Source organism: Malaya genurostris, chromosome 1 (assembly GCF_030247185.1).
Source record: "Malaya genurostris strain Urasoe2022 chromosome 1, Malgen_1.1, whole genome shotgun sequence".
Classification (NCBI taxonomy): Eukaryota; Metazoa; Arthropoda; class Insecta; order Diptera; family Culicidae; genus Malaya; species Malaya genurostris.
This window is the reverse complement of record NC_080570.1, coordinates 99694650-99716283: the sequence shown is the minus strand read 5'-3', so window position 1 is coordinate 99716283 and position 21634 is coordinate 99694650. Positions and strand designations below refer to the sequence as shown.

The 21634-nt window shown below is 37.1% G+C and overlaps 2 protein-coding genes across 2 annotated transcripts; both read left to right on the top strand.

Annotated features, from left to right (window-relative positions):
* The first annotated feature begins 1649 nt into the window (after nt 1–1649).
* LOC131427198 (uncharacterized) lies at nt 1650–2654 on the top strand. The gene has a single exon (XM_058590185.1). The coding sequence runs from the start codon at nt 1650–1652 to the stop codon at nt 2652–2654; it is 1005 nt and encodes a 334-aa protein (XP_058446168.1).
* Nucleotides 2655–2670: 16 nt separating this feature from the next.
* Nucleotides 2671–6946, top strand: LOC131427192 (uncharacterized). Its single transcript, XM_058590174.1, has 2 exons — nt 2671–5383; nt 5496–6946. The coding sequence occupies exons 1-2, from the start codon at nt 2671–2673 to the stop codon at nt 6944–6946; spliced, it is 4164 nt and encodes a 1387-aa protein (XP_058446157.1).
* The last annotated feature ends 14688 nt before the right edge of the window (nt 6947–21634 follow it).

Here is a 21634-nt window from a genome sequence, read left to right as displayed (position 1 = left end):
GTTTGATTTTTTTCAATTGTTTGAATTTTTGGTGGTGGTTTAAATTCAAAAGTACGATTTTTCACGAAAAAATCGGCCATTTTGTAGCTGTAAAACCTCCCCATAGTAACAAACAACGAAGAGGAAAACGTTGGGGTCTGGTTTTTTATATGTAGAAAGTGTATGCAAAATTTGAAAATAATTGGTGCAGTAGTTTTTGAATGACGATGGACACGGACTTTCAAAACCTGCTTTCGATAAAAACGCGTTGAAAGTTTATTGTCTATAAAATCGAAGGAAACAATTTATTACTCAAGGGAGCACGTAGGCTCTAACATTCTCAAAAAGCCATATTTTTTCTTTTGTATTTTGTTATAATGGAACATTTTGAGAATGTTTTTTCAAGTTTTTAAGTCAATCGAAGCAGAAATTTTTGGGCCTGTGTGCGCAGCTCTTATTTCTTCGTAGTATGAAATCGGCAAAGATAAACACCCATAACTTGCTGAGCTTTGTTCCGATAGGCTTCAAAATTTCACAGAAAATTCTTGAAATGTTGTACGATCAGAAAATGGAAAGAAAATAATAAATGATTTTTCAAAAGTGTTAGATCCTACCCGCCCCTTAAATGTAGGTATAAAATTGCCTGCGCATTTAACACAATTACAATAGCTACTGGAAAAAAGTACACCCGTTTCTCACTAGAAGCATAAATCAAATAAACATAGATTTCCCACTGTACGGTAACACTAACAGCACATCTAGTGAGAAACGGGTGCACTTTTTTCCATTAGCTACTGTGGTTGTGTTAAATGCGCAGGAAACTTTATGCATGCATTTTAGGAGCATTTACGCACCCATTCTACACCAGACGGCGCTTTTGGTGTCACGGGTTTCTCAACTACAGTACTATTACACTGGGGAATTTAGGTTTATTTTATTTAAGCTAGAAGTGCTGTCAGAGCCTCCCTACACTGGGAAATCTAGGTTTACTTGATTTATGATATGGCACTGTAAAAAATATATTATCGTATATTATATTGTATTATATTATGTCATGTTATATTATATTAGCTTCACCCATGCACTGGATAGTATGGTTGGAAGACCATCTTTTATTCCCTCGGACTATGAGTAAGTGACTCTGTTTACATATCCGCCCAACTCTTTTTGTTCGCTTTTCGGTAACATCTATAGTGAGAAGGTGAATGGATTAGTTATATGGGGGCTACTGCAAGTAGTATTCACTGGCAAGTCCTTGAATTGAAGGTGGCTGCACTTTACATCACATCACATATATGTATGTGTGTATGTGACAAATAATGTCTGTTTACGGACGTAAGCGGTGAACGATCCTTCATTCCCGAGTCGAAGATTGGCTCACCCCCTGACAAAGAGCAGGAATGAGCGAAGAGAAAAAATTGTTGCCAACAGAAAAATGTCATTTGTAATTTCCGCCAACTTCCTTTCATTAGTCTTAAATTAAACATGTATAGAGTAACACGCGTTTTTCTTTCTCTTAAAAAGGCACATGCCCGAGTTAGAAAATCCTCAAAGTTCTCATCGTGATTTATTCGCCGTTCCGTCGGAAACGACTTAGTTTCGTACAATAAACGTGCTCGCCGTCGGGCAACATTTGGTCCTTCAATCCGGATAGCAGCGAATACGCGACTATGGAAGCGTTGCTGAATAAACGAAACATTGCTATCGAAAGGCTGAAACGAGAACACGCGAGTGCAAGAATCTTGTGCTCACAAGACCCTCCAGCGAGTGAAATTAAAGATCGCCTACAGAAACTGGTGAATATGGAGGAGAACTTTGACCAGATTCGATCCGAAATCGAGGAGCAATCTAACCCGGATGATTTGTCGTCTGTGTTAAACGTTCGGTCGGATTTCGAAAAAATCTATTATGCGACGAAAAATTTGTATGTTCCGATGTTGAATGAGGAACAAGAAATCGGTAGTGATCAGACTGTTACGGACACTAGTAGTGGTTTAAAAGAAGCAGTAAGAGTGTTACTCGAAACACAAAGGGCGTTGCTGACCAGACAAGCTGCAGCTTCAACATCTGTGGAGGAGTTGGCTGTCCAGTTTCGCGGAAGGCAAGCAGAGCCAATCGATACACAATTACCGTCGTATAGTCTTCCTGTCTTCAAAGGTGAGAGAAAACAGTGGCCTTCATTTAAGGACCTGTTCATCAGCAGCGTAGACCGGAAAAATCTCACGAATGCACTCAAGTTGCAACTTCTGATGTCACATTTAGAAGGAGAAGCGAAAAGTCTTGTGAGTAGTTATACTGTCACCGATGCTAACTATAAACAAGTATGGGATACCCTGGTCGAGCATTACGACAAACCGAAATTCGCTGTTTCGTCGCTTGTTCAGGAATTCTGCGACCAGCCGGTAATCAAGGTGCCAAACCTGGCAAATCTACGAAAGCTCGTATCCACTTCCGATGAAGTTATACGCCAGCTAAAAGCTATGGGAGAACAACACGAGACGAGAGATCCCTGGCTCATCCACTTAATTCTCAAGAAGCTGGATGACGGACTGCGATCTCAATGGGCACAGTATAGCGTTGACACCGAAAACTCAACGTTCGACGATCTGATGAAGTTCCTGAAACGCAAATGCGATACGTTCGAGACCTGTGCTGCTTTCGGTAGTAGACGATAATACAAAGCGTGAAGTTATGAAGGAGGAAAGGAAATACCCGCAAATCAAGAAGGAAATCAACAGCATGAACATCGTCCAGAAGTTTCCATGCCCAATCTGCTCCGAAGATCACGCAATCTATCAATGCAGTGATTTTAAGCAAGCACCGGTGAAAGAGCGACGTGAGTTGGCCCAGCATGCGAAACTTTGCTTTAATTGTTTGCGATCAAATCATTGGGTGAAAACTTGCCAATCGAAATTTGTATGCAGAAACGCTGACTGTAAACAAAAACATCATACACTGCTGTGCGATAAGATGATGAATGAAGCTGTTAATAAAACAACCGTGAAAGCGAACGAGAAGCTAGCGGCGAAGAGCGACGAGGATGGCAACGAGCAAGTAGTATCCTGTTCAGCTAACGTCAAAAACAGCTGTTCAATGTTAACTGTAGGTACTTTACCAACAGCCGTGGTTCGAGTAAAAGGAAAAAACGATCAGCTCTATGAGGTACGCGCGATGATCGATTGTGGTTCCCAAGCATCACTCATCACCGAAAGCTGTGTTATACACATTGGATTGAAAAGGAACAACGCTAATCTCATTGTCACCGGAATAATGAACTGTGGATCCGAGACCACCAAAGGAGTGGTGAATCTAGAAATCTCTTCGCGGTTCGACAATCAACCAGTCGTCAACACGAAGGCCTTTGTGCTAACCAAGCTCACACGGAATCTTCCGCAGCAGAAAATCGACACCAGCCGTTTGAAATGTTTGGAATCATTACAACTGGCAGATCCCGGATTCAGCAAGCCAAGTAAGATCGATCTAATACTTGGAGTAGATGTGTTTCTCTCGATTTTAGGTGATAAAAAAGTGAAGGATGAACATGGGCTTCCAGTAGCGTTAAATTCAGCGTTTGGCTGGATTGTTGCTGGTCAAGTTGGCGATGCGGCCTCGCTTCAATGCCGCTCAGCAATAATCAATTTATGTTCGGAAATTAACGTTGATCGTACGCTTCGGCAATTCTGGGAGATCGAAGAAATTGATAAACCGAAACCCCTCACCCAGGAGGAGGAAAGAGCCATTGAACTATTTCAAACTACACACCAACGTGATAAAGATGGGCGTTTCAAAGTCCGTTTACCATTCGATGAATCCAAGTTGGCTCTTGGAGAGTCCTTGCCAGCAGCGATACAAAGATTAAAAGCGATGGAGAGGAAATTCCATTTGGACCCCAAATTCAAAAAACTGTACGGAGAGTTTATGGCTGAATATTTGAATCTTGGCCACATGGAACGAGTTCCGCCTGCAGAAGTTAATATAGCAGTCTGGAAAACTGATAGTACCACAACAAAGTTGCGCGTTGTGTTTGACGGCTCGAGCAAAACATCAACAGGAATATCGTTGAATGAGAGGCTTCTGGTTGGACCTAACCTCAACGAAGATTTGTTTGTTATACTTACTCGTTTTCGAAGCTACGCGGTGGCTTTTATGGCAGATGCAGAAAAAATGTATCGCCAAGTGTGGGTGAACAATGCTGATGCGGATTTCCAGCGAATCGTATGGAGAACTGATCCCGAACTGCCTGTAGAACATTATCGGCTTCTAACGGTAACATACGGAACTGCCTGTGCCGCTTACTTAGCCATCGAATCACTACGACAAGCAGCCAGGGACAGCAAGACAGTGTACCCTGTTGCTGCTGAAAGAATTGAAAAAAACTTTTACGTCGACGATCTCCTGTCGGGTGCTGATTCAGTAGAAGATGCAGTCCAGTTGAAAAGCGATATTATCCAGATAACATCAGCCGCTGGATTTAATCTGCGAAAGTGGTCGACAAACGTCCCACAGTTGTTGAAATCAAATGAAGAAATACAGCAACAGCCGATTGCGCTGAAATTCGCACCAGAGGCGGATTCAGTGAAAGCATTGGGGATACATTGGTCTCCATCAAAGGACGAATTCTGTTATAAACTGAAACTGAACATTCATCAGCAAAATACTAAGCGTCAACTGTTGTCAGATACGGCTCGCTTGTACGACCCTCCTGGATGGATTTCACCGGTAATCGTTCGGATTAAGATTTTGTATCAATCACTTTGGCTTCTCGATTTATCTTGGGATGACCCCCTTCCTGCAGCTATTGATGATGAGTGGACGAGTATTAAATCAAGTTTGCAGTTGATTGAGGAAATACGCATTCCTAGGTGGTTAGCAAACCACAATGGAAAGATCCAGCTGCACGGATTCGCCGATGCATCGGAAGCAGCCTATGCAGCAGTTGTGTATGCACGCTCGGTGGGTAGTGACGGTACGGTATACGTTTCTCTCATCGCTAGCAAAACGAAAGTAGCACCCATTCGTCAAATTTCCATACCAAAATTGGAGTTAAATGCAGCAGTTTTGCTGACCGATCTTTTACGACGGATTCTGGAAGCCTTCACCGATCTAGAAGTGAGCGTCCATGCCTGGACTGACTCCCGAATCTTTTTGGAGTGGCTCTCAGCGCACCCCAAAAAATGGAAAACATTTGTTGCCAATCGCACGTCGACAATTCTCGATTTGCTTCCTCGAAGCTCATGGAATCATGTTGCATCCGTTGACAATCCGGCTGATTGTGCTTCTCGAGGAGTTTTACCCGTGGATTTAGTGAATCATACTCTGTGGTGGTCAGGCCCTAACTGGTTGCAAGATGACTCTGAAAGATGGAAAACTGAATCGATTTCCCCATTACCCGAAGAAACAATGAGTGAAGATACAAAATCAATTAAGTGTTTGAAAATAAATATTGTTACCCTGAAGCTAACATTTGAAGTGGAAAAATATATCTTAGAACGCTTTTCGTCTCTTATCCATTTCAGTGTTCATTAAACGAGTGTTGGCATGGGTGAATCGATTCAAAACAAATGCACTGGGAAAGTTAAGAAAGCAAACGTTAGTGAGTGGCAATTTAACACCATCTGAAATACAACATGCAGACACGCAGTTGTCTCGACTCGCTCAGTTCGAACAGTTCGGTCGCGATCTCGATCTCATTCGTAAAGGGTTGGAACCAAAAAATGCTCAGCTGAAATCAGCCTATCCGTTCTTTGATGGACAGGGTACACTGCGAGTCTCAGGCAGGTTGCAGAACTCAGGATTACCCTACAACATGCGGCATCCGGTGATTCTACCGAAGACACATCGGTACACATACTTGCTTATCCAGCAACAGCATCTGCAAAATCTACACGGTGGGCCAACGTTGGTGATTGCTTCACTAAATCAACGATACTGGGTTCTCAGTTGTCATACAGCAGTATCATCCGTGATCAACAAATGTGTTCGTTGTGCTCGTTGGAAGGCCAAAACTGCACAGCAGCTGATGGGTAGTTTGCCTGCAGTCAGATCGTCAGGAGGACGTGCTTTTGAAAATGTTGGGGTGGACTACGCCGGACCTGTCACATTACGAACCAATCTTCTGAGATCGTCAAAAACAGTTAAGGGCTATGTTGCTGTCTTTGTGTGCCTAGCGACAAAAGCCATCCACTTGGAAGGAGTAACCGATCTGACGTCAAATGCCTTCATTTCTGCTTTGAAACGTTTTTGTGGATGTCGTGGATTACCGTCTCAGCTGTGGTCAGATAACGGGACCAATTTCGTTGGTGCGGATCGAATGCTACGAGAAAACCTTCAGAATTTAAACTTTAATACAGAGATTGATCATCATCTCAGCCGTTGCGAAGTTAAATGGAGATTCATCACATCCAGCGCTTCTCACATGGGAGGTATGTGGGAGGCCGCAGTCAAGAGCATGAAAAAACACTTTCGCACCGTGGTTGGAACACAGGTTCTTACATTCGAAGATCTGACGACATTGCTCGTGGAAATTGAAACTTGTTTAAATTCCCGACCTCTTTGCGCACTCTCTAATTCTGCAGATTCCTGTGAAGCATTGACGCCAGGACACTTTGTCATTGGTCAACCACTGAACTTGATACCAGAGCCGAATACAAGCCATGTGCCAGAAAATCGATTGGATCGATATCAACGACTTCGTCGGTATACTGCTGATATCTGGGAGCGTTGGAGATCTGAATATCTCGCAACCCTTCAGCCGAGAAATAAATGGAGGACGATACAGGAGAACATCAAAATCGGAGACCTTGTGCTGGTCAAAACGGACAATACACCGCCAGCCTTTTGGGAGCTTGCTCGTGTGGTAGCAGTCCATCCAGATGCTAACGGGATTGTACGCAACGTCACACTTTGGCGGGCTCAAACTCAATATCAACGCCCCATACAGAAGCTGGTTGTTTTGCCTTGCAATTGAGGCTATCGCCTCAAGGCCGGCGCGGTGTTTACGGACGTAAGCGGTGAACGATCCTTCATTCCCGAGTCGAAGATTGGCTCACCCCCTGACAAAGAGCAGGAATGAGCGAAGAGAAAAAATTGTTGCCAACAGAAAAATGTCATTTGTAATTTCCGCCAACTTCCTTTCATTAGTCTTAAATTAAACATGTATAGAGTAACACGCGTTTTTCTTTCTCTTAAAAAGGCACATGCCCGAGTTAGAAAATCCTCAAAGTTTTCATCGTGATTTATTCGCCGTTCCGTCGGAAACGACTTAGTTTCGTACAATAAACGTGATCGCCGTCGGGCAACAATGTCACTTAGTTTTCTCAGAGATGGCTGAACCAATTTTCTCAAACTCAGATTCAAATGAAAGCTCTAATGGACCCATAGCTTGCTATTGAATTTCATCTTTATCCGACTTCCGGCTCCGAAATGACTAGGTAATATGTGCAAATCTATGAGAAAATGCGTACTAAATTTTCTCGGAAATTTCTTAACCAATTTTCACAAACTAAGAGGCAAATAAAATTCTTTAGAAAGTCGATAAGCGCGATGAGTGAAAAATGATAAATTTTATGAGCATTTTTCACTAGTGATGGCGAAACGATGTTCAAATTTTCATGAAAGTTAGTGGATATATAAGCCTACTTTACGACTACTTGTCCCCGATTTTCGATTCCGTAAGCACCGATAGTAGTGAACAAAAGCCCCAAAAAGCTGTTTTAATCCACTTAGTGGTGTAATAATGCCTTTCTCATATCTCACAAATTCTCATTCATGGCATTCTTCAAAATAATTTTCTTTGATTCTTGAAAAACAAAAAGGATTGTCCATAAACTAATATAACCTACAGAGTGAAACAGTAGTCATTTCGGTTAGGCCATCTCTGAGGAAACGAAAAGAGGTACTTCTGGAACCGGAATCTGGGATGACATGACATGACAACATGATGATGATTCTGAGCAGTGTTGGATCATTTTTACAGGTAATAAATCAAATTTTTTGCGTCGACATGTGAAGTAATCCGAAACAGTAATCCGGAACCGGTATAATCGAAGTTGTTTCAAGAAAAGTGACTGGGATTAATTTTTGAGTCTATGGCTACAATCTTCAGTCATTCATCAAAAACCCAAGCACAAGGAAAGCCGTTTACTGACCATGACTACCGATTGAAATAGTTTTGAGACAAGTTTAGAAATTATTTTACTTTTTATTTCCGGTGCTTCCGAAATCAGAAACCGAGAACCAGCATAGCCGGAATCGGGTTGTTTGGTTGTCTATTGATCATGGTTACCGATTGCAATAGTTTCGAGGCCAGTTTAGATTTTTTTACGTGTTTTGTTTCGCCGCTTCAAGTGACGGTATTCAATTTTTAAAACACTTCACACTATAATTCCGGAACCGGAGGTCCGATCCGGATGAAATTTGGAAGTTTTGTATGATACCATATGACTTTTCATTTGAATCTAAGTTTATTGAAATCGGGCACGCCATCTCTGAGAAAAGTGAAGAAGTGATTAGAAATAAGAATTTTTTCACTAATCACACTGTAACTCCAGAACCGGAAGTCGGAACAAAATAAAACTCAAGAACTTTGTAAAGGACAATTGTACCTTTCATTTGAATCTAATTTTGTAAGAACCGGTTCAGCCGTCTCAGAGAAAAGTAAGTGCACTTATTTTCATTTTTTTTGCGCATATCACCATGTAATTCTGGAACCGAAAGTCGGATTCGAATAAAATTCAGGAACTTTGTGTGCGGTTACAAGACCTTTCATTTAAATCTAATTTCTTCAAAATCGGTTCAGCTATCTCCGAGAAAAGTGAGTGCAAAAAAGGTTACATACATACACATACATACAGACATTTTGTGTACTCGACAAACTGAGTTTTTTCTTTATTTTGGATGGTTTCCGAACTTTTTACTACTGGAAATAGTAAATGAGACAATAAAATTACCCGCAGATTTGTCTAAGTCGTGAAAACCAGTCAATTCACGGAAACCAGTCAATTAACGGAAAATGCACATATCTGTATAATTCACACAGGAAGCACAAAAGTAAACAAATCGAAAAACTAAACTAACATTTCATCGACTATTCATAAATTGATAATTTATGATTGACTAATCATAAATTGTAAATCGAAAATTTCTGAATACGATTTGAAACCAAGGTCGAAACATTCATCGATCTTTTTCTGTATTTGCTGTCAATGAAAAATGAAAAACAGCTGATATGAGAAAGACAAAACGGATATAACTTCGTCTTCTCAGCAACGGTTAACCCATTATGTCCTAGCGTATAATATATCATACGCAAAACTTCCAAAGCATATCGCTAGCCGATAACCTCGAGCATCCGAATTTTCTGATAAGTTGAAGTCTTTCGAAAATCTCTTGTCATCAGTAAATCAAATCGATCTTTTTCTGTATTTGCTATCAATGAAAAATGAAAAACAGCTGATATGAGAAAGGCAAAACGGATATAACTTCGTCTTCTCAGCAACGGTTAACCCATTATGTCCTAGCGTATAATATATCATACGCAAAACTTCCAAAGCATATCGCTAGCCGATAACCTCGAGCATCCGAATTTTCTGATAAGTTGAAGTCTTTCGAAAATCTCTTGCCATCAGTAAATCAAATTCATTTTGTTATATCTTCGAAATGTGAAGCAAAGTCTTGGTATTACATTCCTGTAGTGGAATTCGACCTTCTGTTCAGACTTCGCCGCCGATTCAGAGTGTACAGAACCATTGCATGGCTGGTGCTACGATTCTACTGACACTACGAATCCTTCCAGGGCGGGACTCGAACATACGACAACTGGTTTGTAAGACCATCGCCCTATGCATTGCACATATTCGAAATGTGGGATATTCAAAACCATGGCTACAAAAAGTCGTGATAAGGATAGCGACCCTTTAGGATTTGACGATCACGTGAATACGGCGTAGAATGCTAATTTAGAAAAGGAAGTATGAATACCTCCAAAACTTTAGACATTGAAAAACTATTAAATAAGCTTCAATACTCTCAACAAATCGTACAAGTATAACAAATATCATAAAAATGCAAACAGGTAATCCATTTTCCCAAAAATGAAGAAATGGAAAGAAATGAAGTTATTTTTTATTTTCGATTGCACAGGTTTTGATCTTAAGGTCATTCACCACTACGGGCCAGAAAAACCTTCTGACTCTGTGTGCGGGGTTGGGAATCGAACCCAGGTAGGCTGAATGAAAGGCATCGACAAATGAAGTTGTTCATTTCAGCTTACAATACAATCACTCCGATTCTGTATTTCGTTCGAATCGGATTGTTTCGATCGAATACGAAATTTTGCATTCTGTTGCTCGATCGAGTTCGAGTTTTCCATACAAAAGCATCACTCGATCGAATTACACAAGGCAAATTTTTACATTCGTTATAATTATATTATTAAGAACAATCCGCTAAAATCCGAAACGAAGGTATATATTGTGCTTTCATCTCCGATAGTACTTATACCGCTACGATTGGCAAGTCATTGAATCGTGTATATATATATATATATATATATATATATATATATATATATATATATATATATATATATATATATATATATATATATATATATATATATATATATATATATATATATATATATATATATATATATATATATATATATATATATATATATATATATATATATATATATATATATATATATATATATATATATATATATATATATATATATATATATATATATATATATATATATATATATATATATATATATATATATATATATATATATATATATATATATATATATATATATATATATATATATATATATATATATATATATATATATATATATATATATATATATATATATATATATATATATATATATATATATATATATATATATATATATATATATATATATATATATATATATATATATATATATATATATATATATATATATATATATATATATATATATATATATATATATATATATACACGATTCAATGACTTGCCAATCGTAGCGGTATAAGTACTATCGGAGATGAAAGCACAATATATACCTTCGTTTCGGATTTTAGCGGATTGTTCTTAATAATATAATTATAACGAATGTAAAAATTTGCCTTGTATAATTCGATCGAGTGATGCTTTTGTATGGAAAACTCGAACTCGATCGAGCAACAGAATGCAAAATTTCGTATTCGATCGAAACAATCCGATTCGAACGAAATACAGAATCGGAGTGATTGTATTGTAAGCTGTATATATATATATATATATATATATATATATATATATATATATATATATATATATATATATATATATATATATATATATATATATATATATATATATATATATATATATATATATATATATATGAGTTTGTTGCTTTTGTATTGTCTCAGCGTATGATATATCATACATAGGATAATTTCATTTGGAAAAGATTTTCAATGGTGATTTGGTACTTCCCAACATCTTCAACACAAAACATGATGGTATTGATGATTTCTGCTCATTTGGGAACGCCTGGGTTATAATGGGTTAACCGATTTTCACAAATCATGATTCAAATTAAAGCTCTCATTATCTTAAAAGATATAATGCAATTTCATCCAGATCTGATTCCGGTTCCGAAATTATAAAGCGATGAGTGTCAAAACTTTCAAACCGTCATACAAAATGACAATACAAAACCGGTATGTGCTGGTATGGAAGAAGAAAACACCATAGCTTTTGCTCCGTTCGCAGCGTGCTTTGTTCAATACCGTGTATCGTGCACGGTGGCCACATTTAAATCAGGAGCAGGAGAAAAATCTGTATCGGGTGAGCAAAATTCTGTACTGAAAATCTGTGTATAAAAATATAAATAAAAGCGCAACGAAATCAAAAAGTCATTAAATCAAATCTGAAAATCACAGCTACTTTTTGTTCAGAGGTAGCGTTAATAGTAATGTAATTAGCAATCATTTATTTTTACTGTCTTACATTATGACTAAGGTAACCATCTTTCCACTTATCAGAAGACATTTTAGAAAACAATTGCGTTATTGCTTCTTAGAGAAGAGGCAAAGACTTTGTATTCGATTTTATCACAATTCATTTATTGAAAGTCGAGTGATTGCCAAAATTGACATGGTGACTCTACTAATGAGATGACTATCGGCACACAAGTTTTAGTTAGGATCTATTAGAGTAGAAATAGTAACTCAATGTTATAATGCTTGCGTGTGGAATACATGTATGCATGTGTGAATGGGTGTAACTGTGTGTGTAAGTATGTGTTTTTGTGTGTATGTACAATATACATTTTACCGTGCCTTTGAGTGCGTTGTATCAAATTGGTAGTGATACATTTCGATTGGGAGTCTAGGTTTACTTGCTGCTCAAAAAGCCTGAGTTTATGGTAAACACAGATAATCAACAATCGAAGATAATGAAATGGAAACATGGCCTAGGGGTGATAGCTAAATAATTAAAGAGGATAAGGAAATGTAAGCGTCATGCTTACATTTCCTTATCCGTTGAACCATTCTGAGTGGCAAAACACACATAACCCTTCATTTCTCTATCTTGCTTGCATGACACGCCGACAATGAGAGAAAGAATCGGATGAAGCAGAAGCGCTTCTAAAACTCAACAGAACAAGAGGAGAGAAAAGAATGGAATGAAGAAGAAAGGAAAGAAAGGAAGAAAGAAGATAAGAGAAAAATTACCATACTGATCCAGAACAAGCAAAGTGCATCAAAAAAAGAAGGAAAAGGAAAAAAGGAAGAAGGAAGGGGAAAAAAAAGAAAAACTATCAGTAAAAATTGCATTTTGGATTTGGGTTTTATTCTGGGTACACAGAACATGATAACAAGCAACACACAGAGTATTACAATCAGCAAGGAATGGGAATCATAAGACCAACAGAAGCAGTACGACAACAGAATGAATGTAGAGCTGAAAAAGGAAAAAAATATTATTTTTTTTTTCTTAATTTACGCCAACAAAGAAGAGAAATCGCAACGGAATGGAATGGAATATTGGTTAATATAGTTAATATTGGAAATGTTGGTAAGAAAAATAATATTATTGCATACAACTAACTTTTACATTCAAGGAGCAAAATAACATGCCATCAAAGGACGGAGTGGAAATAATGTAGAAGGAAAAATACAACGAAACTCAGTTGAATTGAACAATGGATGATAAGGTAACACAAAACTAAAGGTAAGGAAATCAACATTATTAAAAAAATGCTGGGTAACAATGTAATTTCCTCATATTGAAAGAGGCGTTTATATGGCGCGCATGCGCTAATTCGGCCTGATACAAATTAACGGGGAGGGCAATACATTTTGGACAGGGCTGTAAAAAGCTGATTGGAACCCTTTCCCCACCAAAATGTAATATAAGGATAAGGAAGGTAAATGATTGGAGAGAAGTATTGCTAAGAGTGCCGTAATAATCAAAAGAGAAAGTAAACAAAGAGAATCTCTCATTGTTACATACGTCGTTTTGAACATTTTATACAGAGTTTATAAAAGTTTACTTTTTGCCTTTTTCATACACAAAGCTTATGCAATCACTTGAAAAGTTGACTAACAATAATTGGCCTGGAGTGTCCTATACCATTCAACACAGATCGTCGAGCTGCGCAATATCTGTGTGTATGTATGTATGCATGTGTGGAGTATGTGTCAAAATTGGGCTGAAAAATACCTCATAGTCCCAAAGGTTGCTAGTCAATTTCATCATGCTTTCATAGAATAAAGTGTGTTTGAAATTGCGCACAGTAATTTAAAGCGATGGTGCAAAAAAGTGTACTTTTCCTAAATTTGACATGAAGCGGATTTAATTTGTAGGCTATAATCCTCATTCTTGTTCACGGCAGTATGCGATGTGTTCGAAAGTATGTCAAATTCGTATTACATTCGAAACAATCACACTTTTAAACATCGTATATGCATAAGAACAACGCCAATCCAACTTTAAACTATCAGTTCTGGTACAGACTTAAGCTGTAATGAAAAATGTTTGATATCATTTTTCATTTGACTTGTATTTTCGATGATTTTGTATCATCATGCTTGTTTACGTCCGTATCGACTGTTCGACGAACACATACTTTCGAACGAATGATTTCAAACATCAAAGAAGTGACGAATTCTACATAATAAATAAAAATCGTACTCATGAGCAATTTTATTCAAGTCGGTACATAAAAAAATGAAATTAAACTTCGTGAAAAATAAAAAAAAGCATTGTTAATAGCAGTCCGATCAGGAGCATTTATTACCCGCCGTGGCTAACCGCTGAATTGAAACATCTGAAAACATCCAAAAGAGCTGCTCTGACACGATACTCCAAGTATGGAGGTTACGTTTTGCGCAATAATTATATTCAGATAAATAAGTTATACAAGAAAACCGTGAAGCGCTGACATGCCAATTATTTAAAGAAGGTACAGCATAGGATAAAGTCTAACCCAAAAGCTTTCTGGAAGCACGTGAATGAGCAAAGGAAGGAATTTGGATTATCATCGTTAATCCGGTTCGAGTACTCAAGAAATTTGTCAGCTGTTTTCGGAACAATTCGCTCGTGTTTTCTCTACTGAAGCATTATCCCCACAGCAAATCGAAAGAGCGGCAATCAACGTTCCGGTATCTAATTGCTTTTTGCACTCCATTGACATAGACGTGAATTCGGTACAGATGACTATCGCTGGATTGAAGTCTTCGAATTCTGCAGGACCAGATGGCATACCGGCAGTTATTTTGAAGAAATGTTCGGCTGGAATAATATCACCACTTTATCGTTTATTCAGAATCTCATTAACTACAGCAGTGTTTCCGGATGTATGGAAAGCTTTGTTTTATGTATCCGGTTTACAAGAAAGGCGACAAAAGCGATATGAACAACTACCGCGGTATCACTTCTCTTAGCGCAATTCCTAAATTGTTCGAAAAAGTCATTCTGACTCAAATTTTTAACCATTGCAAGCAGTACATTGATGATACTTAACACGGGTTTATGTCGAAGCGTTCAACAGCTACTAACCTCGTATCTTTCACATCTTACATAACAAACGCTATGTCAGACGGGTTGCAGGTTGATTCAATGACTTGCCAATCGTAGCGGTATAAGTACTATCGGAGATGAAAGCACAATATATACCTTCGTTTCGGATTTTAGCGGATTGTTCTTAATAATATAATTATAACGAATGTAAAAATTTGCCTTGTATAATTCGATCGAGTGATGCTTTTGTATGGAAAACTCGAACTCGATCGAGCAACAGAATGCAAAATTTCGTATTCGATCGAAACAATCCGATTCGAACGAAATACAGAATCGGAGTGATTGTATTGTAAGCTGTATATATATATATATATATATATATATATATATATATATATATATATATATATATATATATATATATATATATATATATATATATATATATATATATATATATATATATATATATATATATGAGTTTGTTGCTTTTGTATTGTCTCAGCGTATGATATATCATACATAGGATAATTTCATTTGGAAAAGATTTTCAATGGTGATTTGGTACTTCCCAACATCTTCAACACAAAACATGATGGTATTGATGATTTCTGCTCATTTGGGAACGCCTGGGTTATAATGGGTTAACCGATTTTCACAAATCATGATTCAAATTAAAGCTCTCATTATCTTAAAAGATATAATGCAATTTCATCCAGATCTGATTCCGGTTCCGAAATTATAAAGCGATGAGTGTCAAAACTTTCAAACCGTCATACAAAATGACAATACAAAACCGGTATGTGCTGGTATGGAAGAAGAAAACACCATAGCTTTTGCTCCGTTCGCAGCGTGCTTTGTTCAATACCGTGTATCGTGCACGGTGGCCACATTTAAATCAGGAGCAGGAGAAAAATCTGTATCGGGTGAGCAAAATTCTGTACTGAAAATCTGTGTATAAAAATATAAATAAAAGCGCAACGAAATCAAAAAGTCATTAAATCAAATCTGAAAATCACAGCTACTTTTTGTTCAGAGGTAGCGTTAATAGTAATGTAATTAGCAATCATTTATTTTTACTGTCTTACATTATGACTAAGGTAACCATCTTTCCACTTATCAGAAGACATTTTAGAAAACAATTGCGTTATTGCTTCTTAGAGAAGAGGCAAAGACTTTGTATTCGATTTTATCACAATTCATTTATTGAAAGTCGAGTGATTGCCAAAATTGACATGGTGACTCTACTAATGAGATGACTATCGGCACACAAGTTTTAGTTAGGATCTATTAGAGTAGAAATAGTAACTCAATGTTATAATGCTTGCGTGTGGAATACATGTATGCATGTGTGAATGGGTGTAACTGTGTGTGTAAGTATGTGTTTTTGTGTGTATGTACAATATACATTTTACCGTGCCTTTGAGTGCGTTGTATCAAATTGGTAGTGATACATTTCGATTGGGAGTCTAGGTTTACTTGCTGCTCAAAAAGCCTGAGTTTATGGTAAACACAGATAATCAACAATCGAAGATAATGAAATGGAAACATGGCCTAGGGGTGATAGCTAAATAATTAAAGAGGATAAGGAAATGTAAGCGTCATGCTTACATTTCCTTATCCGTTGAACCATTCTGAGTGGCAAAACACACATAACCCTTCATTTCTCTATCTTGCTTGCATGACACGCCGACAATGAGAGAAAGAATCGGATGAAGCAGAAGCGCTTCTAAAACTCAACAGAACAAGAGGAGAGAAAAGAATGGAATGAAGAAGAAAGGAAAGAAAGGAAGAAAGAAGATAAGAGAAAAATTACCATACTGATCCAGAACAAGCAAAGTGCATCAAAAAAAGAAGGAAAAGGAAAAAAGGAAGAAGGAAGGGGAAAAAAAAGAAAAACTATCAGTAAAAATTGCATTTTGGATTTGGGTTTTATTCTGGGTACACAGAACATGATAACAAGCAACACACAGAGTATTACAATCAGCAAGGAATGGGAATCATAAGACCAACAGAAGCAGTACGACAACAGAATGAATGTAGAGCTGAAAAAGGAAAAAAATATTATTTTTTTTTTCTTAATTTACGCCAACAAAGAAGAGAAATCGCAACGGAATGGAATGGAATATTGGTTAATATAGTTAATATTGGAAATGTTGGTAAGAAAAATAATATTATTGCATACAACTAACTTTTACATTCAAGGAGCAAAATAACATGCCATCAAAGGACGGAGTGGAAATAATGTAGAAGGAAAAATACAACGAAACTCAGTTGAATTGAACAATGGATGATAAGGTAACACAAAACTAAAGGTAAGGAAATCAACATTATTAAAAAAATGCTGGGTAACAATGTAATTTCCTCATATTGAAAGAGGCGTTTATATGGCGCGCATGCGCTAATTCGGCCTGATACAAATTAACGGGGAGGGCAATACATTTTGGACAGGGCTGTAAAAAGCTGATTGGAACCCTTTCCCCACCAAAATGTAATATAAGGATAAGGAAGGTAAATGATTGGAGAGAAGTATTGCTAAGAGTGCCGTAATAATCAAAAGAGAAAGTAAACAAAGAGAATCTCTCATTGTTACATACGTCGTTTTGAACATTTTATACAGAGTTTATAAAAGTTTACTTTTTGCCTTTTTCATACACAAAGCTTATGCAATCACTTGAAAAGTTGACTAACAATAATTGGCCTGGAGTGTCCTATACCATTCAACACAGATCGTCGAGCTGCGCAATATCTGTGTGTATGTATGTATGCATGTGTGGAGTATGTGTCAAAATTGGGCTGAAAAATACCTCATAGTCCCAAAGGTTGCTAGTCAATTTCATCATGCTTTCATAGAATAAAGTGTGTTTGAAATTGCGCACAGTAATTTAAAGCGATGGTGCAAAAAAGTGTACTTTTCCTAAATTTGACATGAAGCGGATTTAATTTGTAGGCTATAATCCTCATTCTTGTTCACGGCAGTATGCGATGTGTTCGAAAGTATGTCAAATTCGTATTACATTCGAAACAATCACACTTTTAAACATCGTATATGCATAAGAACAACGCCAATCCAACTTTAAACTATCAGTTCTGGTACAGACTTAAGCTGTAATGAAAAATGTTTGATATCATTTTTCATTTGACTTGTATTTTCGATGATTTTGTATCATCATGCTTGTTTACGTCCGTATCGACTGTTCGACGAACACATACTTTCGAACGAATGATTTCAAACATCAAAGAAGTGACGAATTCTACATAATAAATAAAAATCGTACTCATGAGCAATTTTATTCAAGTCGGTACATAAAAAAATGAAATTAAACTTCGTGAAAAATAAAAAAAAGCATTGTTAATAGCAGTCCGATCAGGAGCATTTATTACCCGCCGTGGCTAACCGCTGAATTGAAACATCTGAAAACATCCAAAAGAGCTGCTCTGACACGATACTCCAAGTATGGAGGTTACGTTTTGCGCAATAATTATATTCAGATAAATAAGTTATACAAGAAAACCGTGAAGCGCTGACATGCCAATTATTTAAAGAAGGTACAGCATAGGATAAAGTCTAACCCAAAAGCTTTCTGGAAGCACGTGAATGAGCAAAGGAAGGAATTTGGATTATCATCGTTAATCCGGTTCGAGTACTCAAGAAATTTGTCAGCTGTTTTCGGAACAATTCGCTCGTGTTTTCTCTACTGAAGCATTATCCCCACAGCAAATCGAAAGAGCGGCAATCAACGTTCCGGTATCTAATTGCTTTTTGCACTCCATTGACATAGACGTGAATTCGGTACAGATGACTATCGCTGGATTGAAGTCTTCGAATTCTGCAGGACCAGATGGCATACCGGCAGTTATTTTGAAGAAATGTTCGGCTGGAATAATATCACCACTTTATCGTTTATTCAGAATCTCATTAACTACAGCAGTGTTTCCGGATGTATGGAAAGCTTTGTTTTATGTATCCGGTTTACAAGAAAGGCGACAAAAGCGATATGAACAACTACCGCGGTATCACTTCTCTTAGCGCAATTCCTAAATTGTTCGAAAAAGTCATTCTGACTCAAATTTTTAACCATTGCAAGCAGTACATTGATGATACTTAACACGGGTTTATGTCGAAGCGTTCAACAGCTACTAACCTCGTATCTTTCACATCTTACATAACAAACGCTATGTCAGACGGGTTGCAGACGGACGTTATCTATACAGATCTCTCTTCTGCTTTCGATAAAATCAATCATGACATCACAATTGCAAAATTAAATCGACTCGGCTTTGGTGCAAACGTCATTCAATGGATACAATCATATCTCAGTAATCGACGTCTTACTATCAAAATTGATGATTGTGTTTCCGAAGAATTTGTTGCAACGTCTGGAATTCCATAGGGGAGTCATCTTGGCCCTTTGATTTTCTTACTGTACTTCAATGATGTAAATCTTTGTCTGGATGGACCACGAGTTTCTTTCGCTGATGACCTCAAGATCTATAGTACCATCCCCAGCTCAGAAGATGCGGCATTCCTTCAACGGCAATTGGAAATCTTTGCGAATTGGTGCAAAACCAATCATATGATAGTGAATCCCGAGAAGTGCTCAATCATTACGTTCACAAGAAAAAAGTTACCGTTCAAATTCGAATATTATCTTGAAGGATTCATGATTAGTAGATCGACATGCGTCAAAGATCTTGGTGTCTTTCTCGATGAGCAGTTATCATTCAAACAGCACATTAACTACATTGTTTCGATAGCTTCACGCTGTTTGGGATTCATATTTAGAATGGCTAAGCACTTCAATATTTATTGCCTGAAGACTCTATACTGTACACTCGTTCGTTCTACTTTGGAATATTGCTCAGTAGTCTGGAACCCTCTTTACCTCAATGGAGCTCATAGAATAGAATCTATACAACGTAGACTCGTACGTTTTGTTCTTCGACGATAATCCACATCAACTGCCGAGCTATGAAAGTCGCGGATTGCTGATGACACACTACAAGTACGACGAGAGCTGTCGCGTGCTTTGATGATAGCTGATATTTTGAATGATAGGATTGACTGCCCCGCTTTGCTCCGTGAGGTTAATATCAATGTTCGTCCCCGTGCTCTCCGTAACTATGGAACAAACGGTGCCGTTATAGGCTTGCAAAGATCGTTCAATCGTATATCATCTGGATTTGACTTCAACCTTTCACGGAAAACAATTCAAGCAAATTTTTTACTTAGTATTAGAAACTATCATTAGGACTACAATGTGTCTGTTGATTTTACAATAATAAATAATAATAAACATTGGATTTGGAACATTGGAGCGAAAAATAATTTATTACATTGGTAAAATCATGCATTTGATATAAAATAAAGCATGTTTACCCATGGCGTATATTCCAGAAAGTACCTAATAGATATGGTATAATTTGATGCGTAAACCTGGAACCGCGCGTGTATTCGAAGGCTTGCCAGAAAAAAAAACAAGCAATTTACTATGACTACTATGCTTTCTAAATGTTTTATTGCAAAAACGAATTTATCATTTGATCGTTCCAAAAAAAGAAACGAATTTATCATTTGATTCACATTTACATTCGAAAAAAAATGTTGAAAATCGATTAAACTGTTTTAAATGTATTCGAATCGTTGATTCGCATTACTAAACTGACGAATCCAAACCACGGCATTTTGTCTATTTGTTTGTAAACGAGAATGGGACTTTTCGTTCGTATGAATGGTGTTCAAATACACGTATCATCTGAAATTAAACTGGCATACATTCTAATGTTTCGCATATGGTTGATCATAATGATTGGAGCCATTTCCAGGGTTGTTACGAAAAATTTCAAAATCAAAACGCGCGAAATCCGCGCGAAGTCGAACACTAAAACACGCGAAATCCGCGCGAAGTTGAAAACTAAAATTCGAGTGAAGCGTTAGACAACTATTTTTATGCAGGTGATACTTTCCGCAGTACTTGAAAATTCACTTAAATATAGTTTAAAAATCTGCATAAGTTTGTCATATGAACACAATAAATAAGTCCGCATACAGCACGTTACTTCGAGAAACCCAATGAAAACGATTTCATTTTTATTCTTCATCTTTTTCGATGCCCTTAGTTAAGGAGCAAGACTTTTTGCAAGCGTATGAGTAATGTCAACAATATGTGCGTAAAAACAAATTCCGGCGCTTATTTTACTGATTTTAATCAATAAATCTTCCATATGGTTGAAAAATAAACCAATCAGTTCATTCTGCTTAAAATTGCAATTCAAGAAAAGTGTCTTAGTCTAGGACTCTTCGGTTTTCCTTAAAACTGCTCGAGAAAAATTGTCTCAGTTAACGCTTACTTCCACTGACACATTTGATTAGCAACAAACACATTCCTATATGGATTTCCTCTTGCAGAATTTTTTTCCGTAGCTTTTATAAGTAAACCCGTAAAATAGGAACCTTTAATTTAACACGCGAAAGGCAATGGAAATGGCATGTTGTCGTAAAACTATTTATTTTTACTACTTTCGTAACAGAAAATATTTAGTTTTGCTTATTTTGTGTAGCGCAATCTAATACAAATGATTTGAAGCAGTGTTGTCAACTTTTTTTATTAAGGGATTAAAA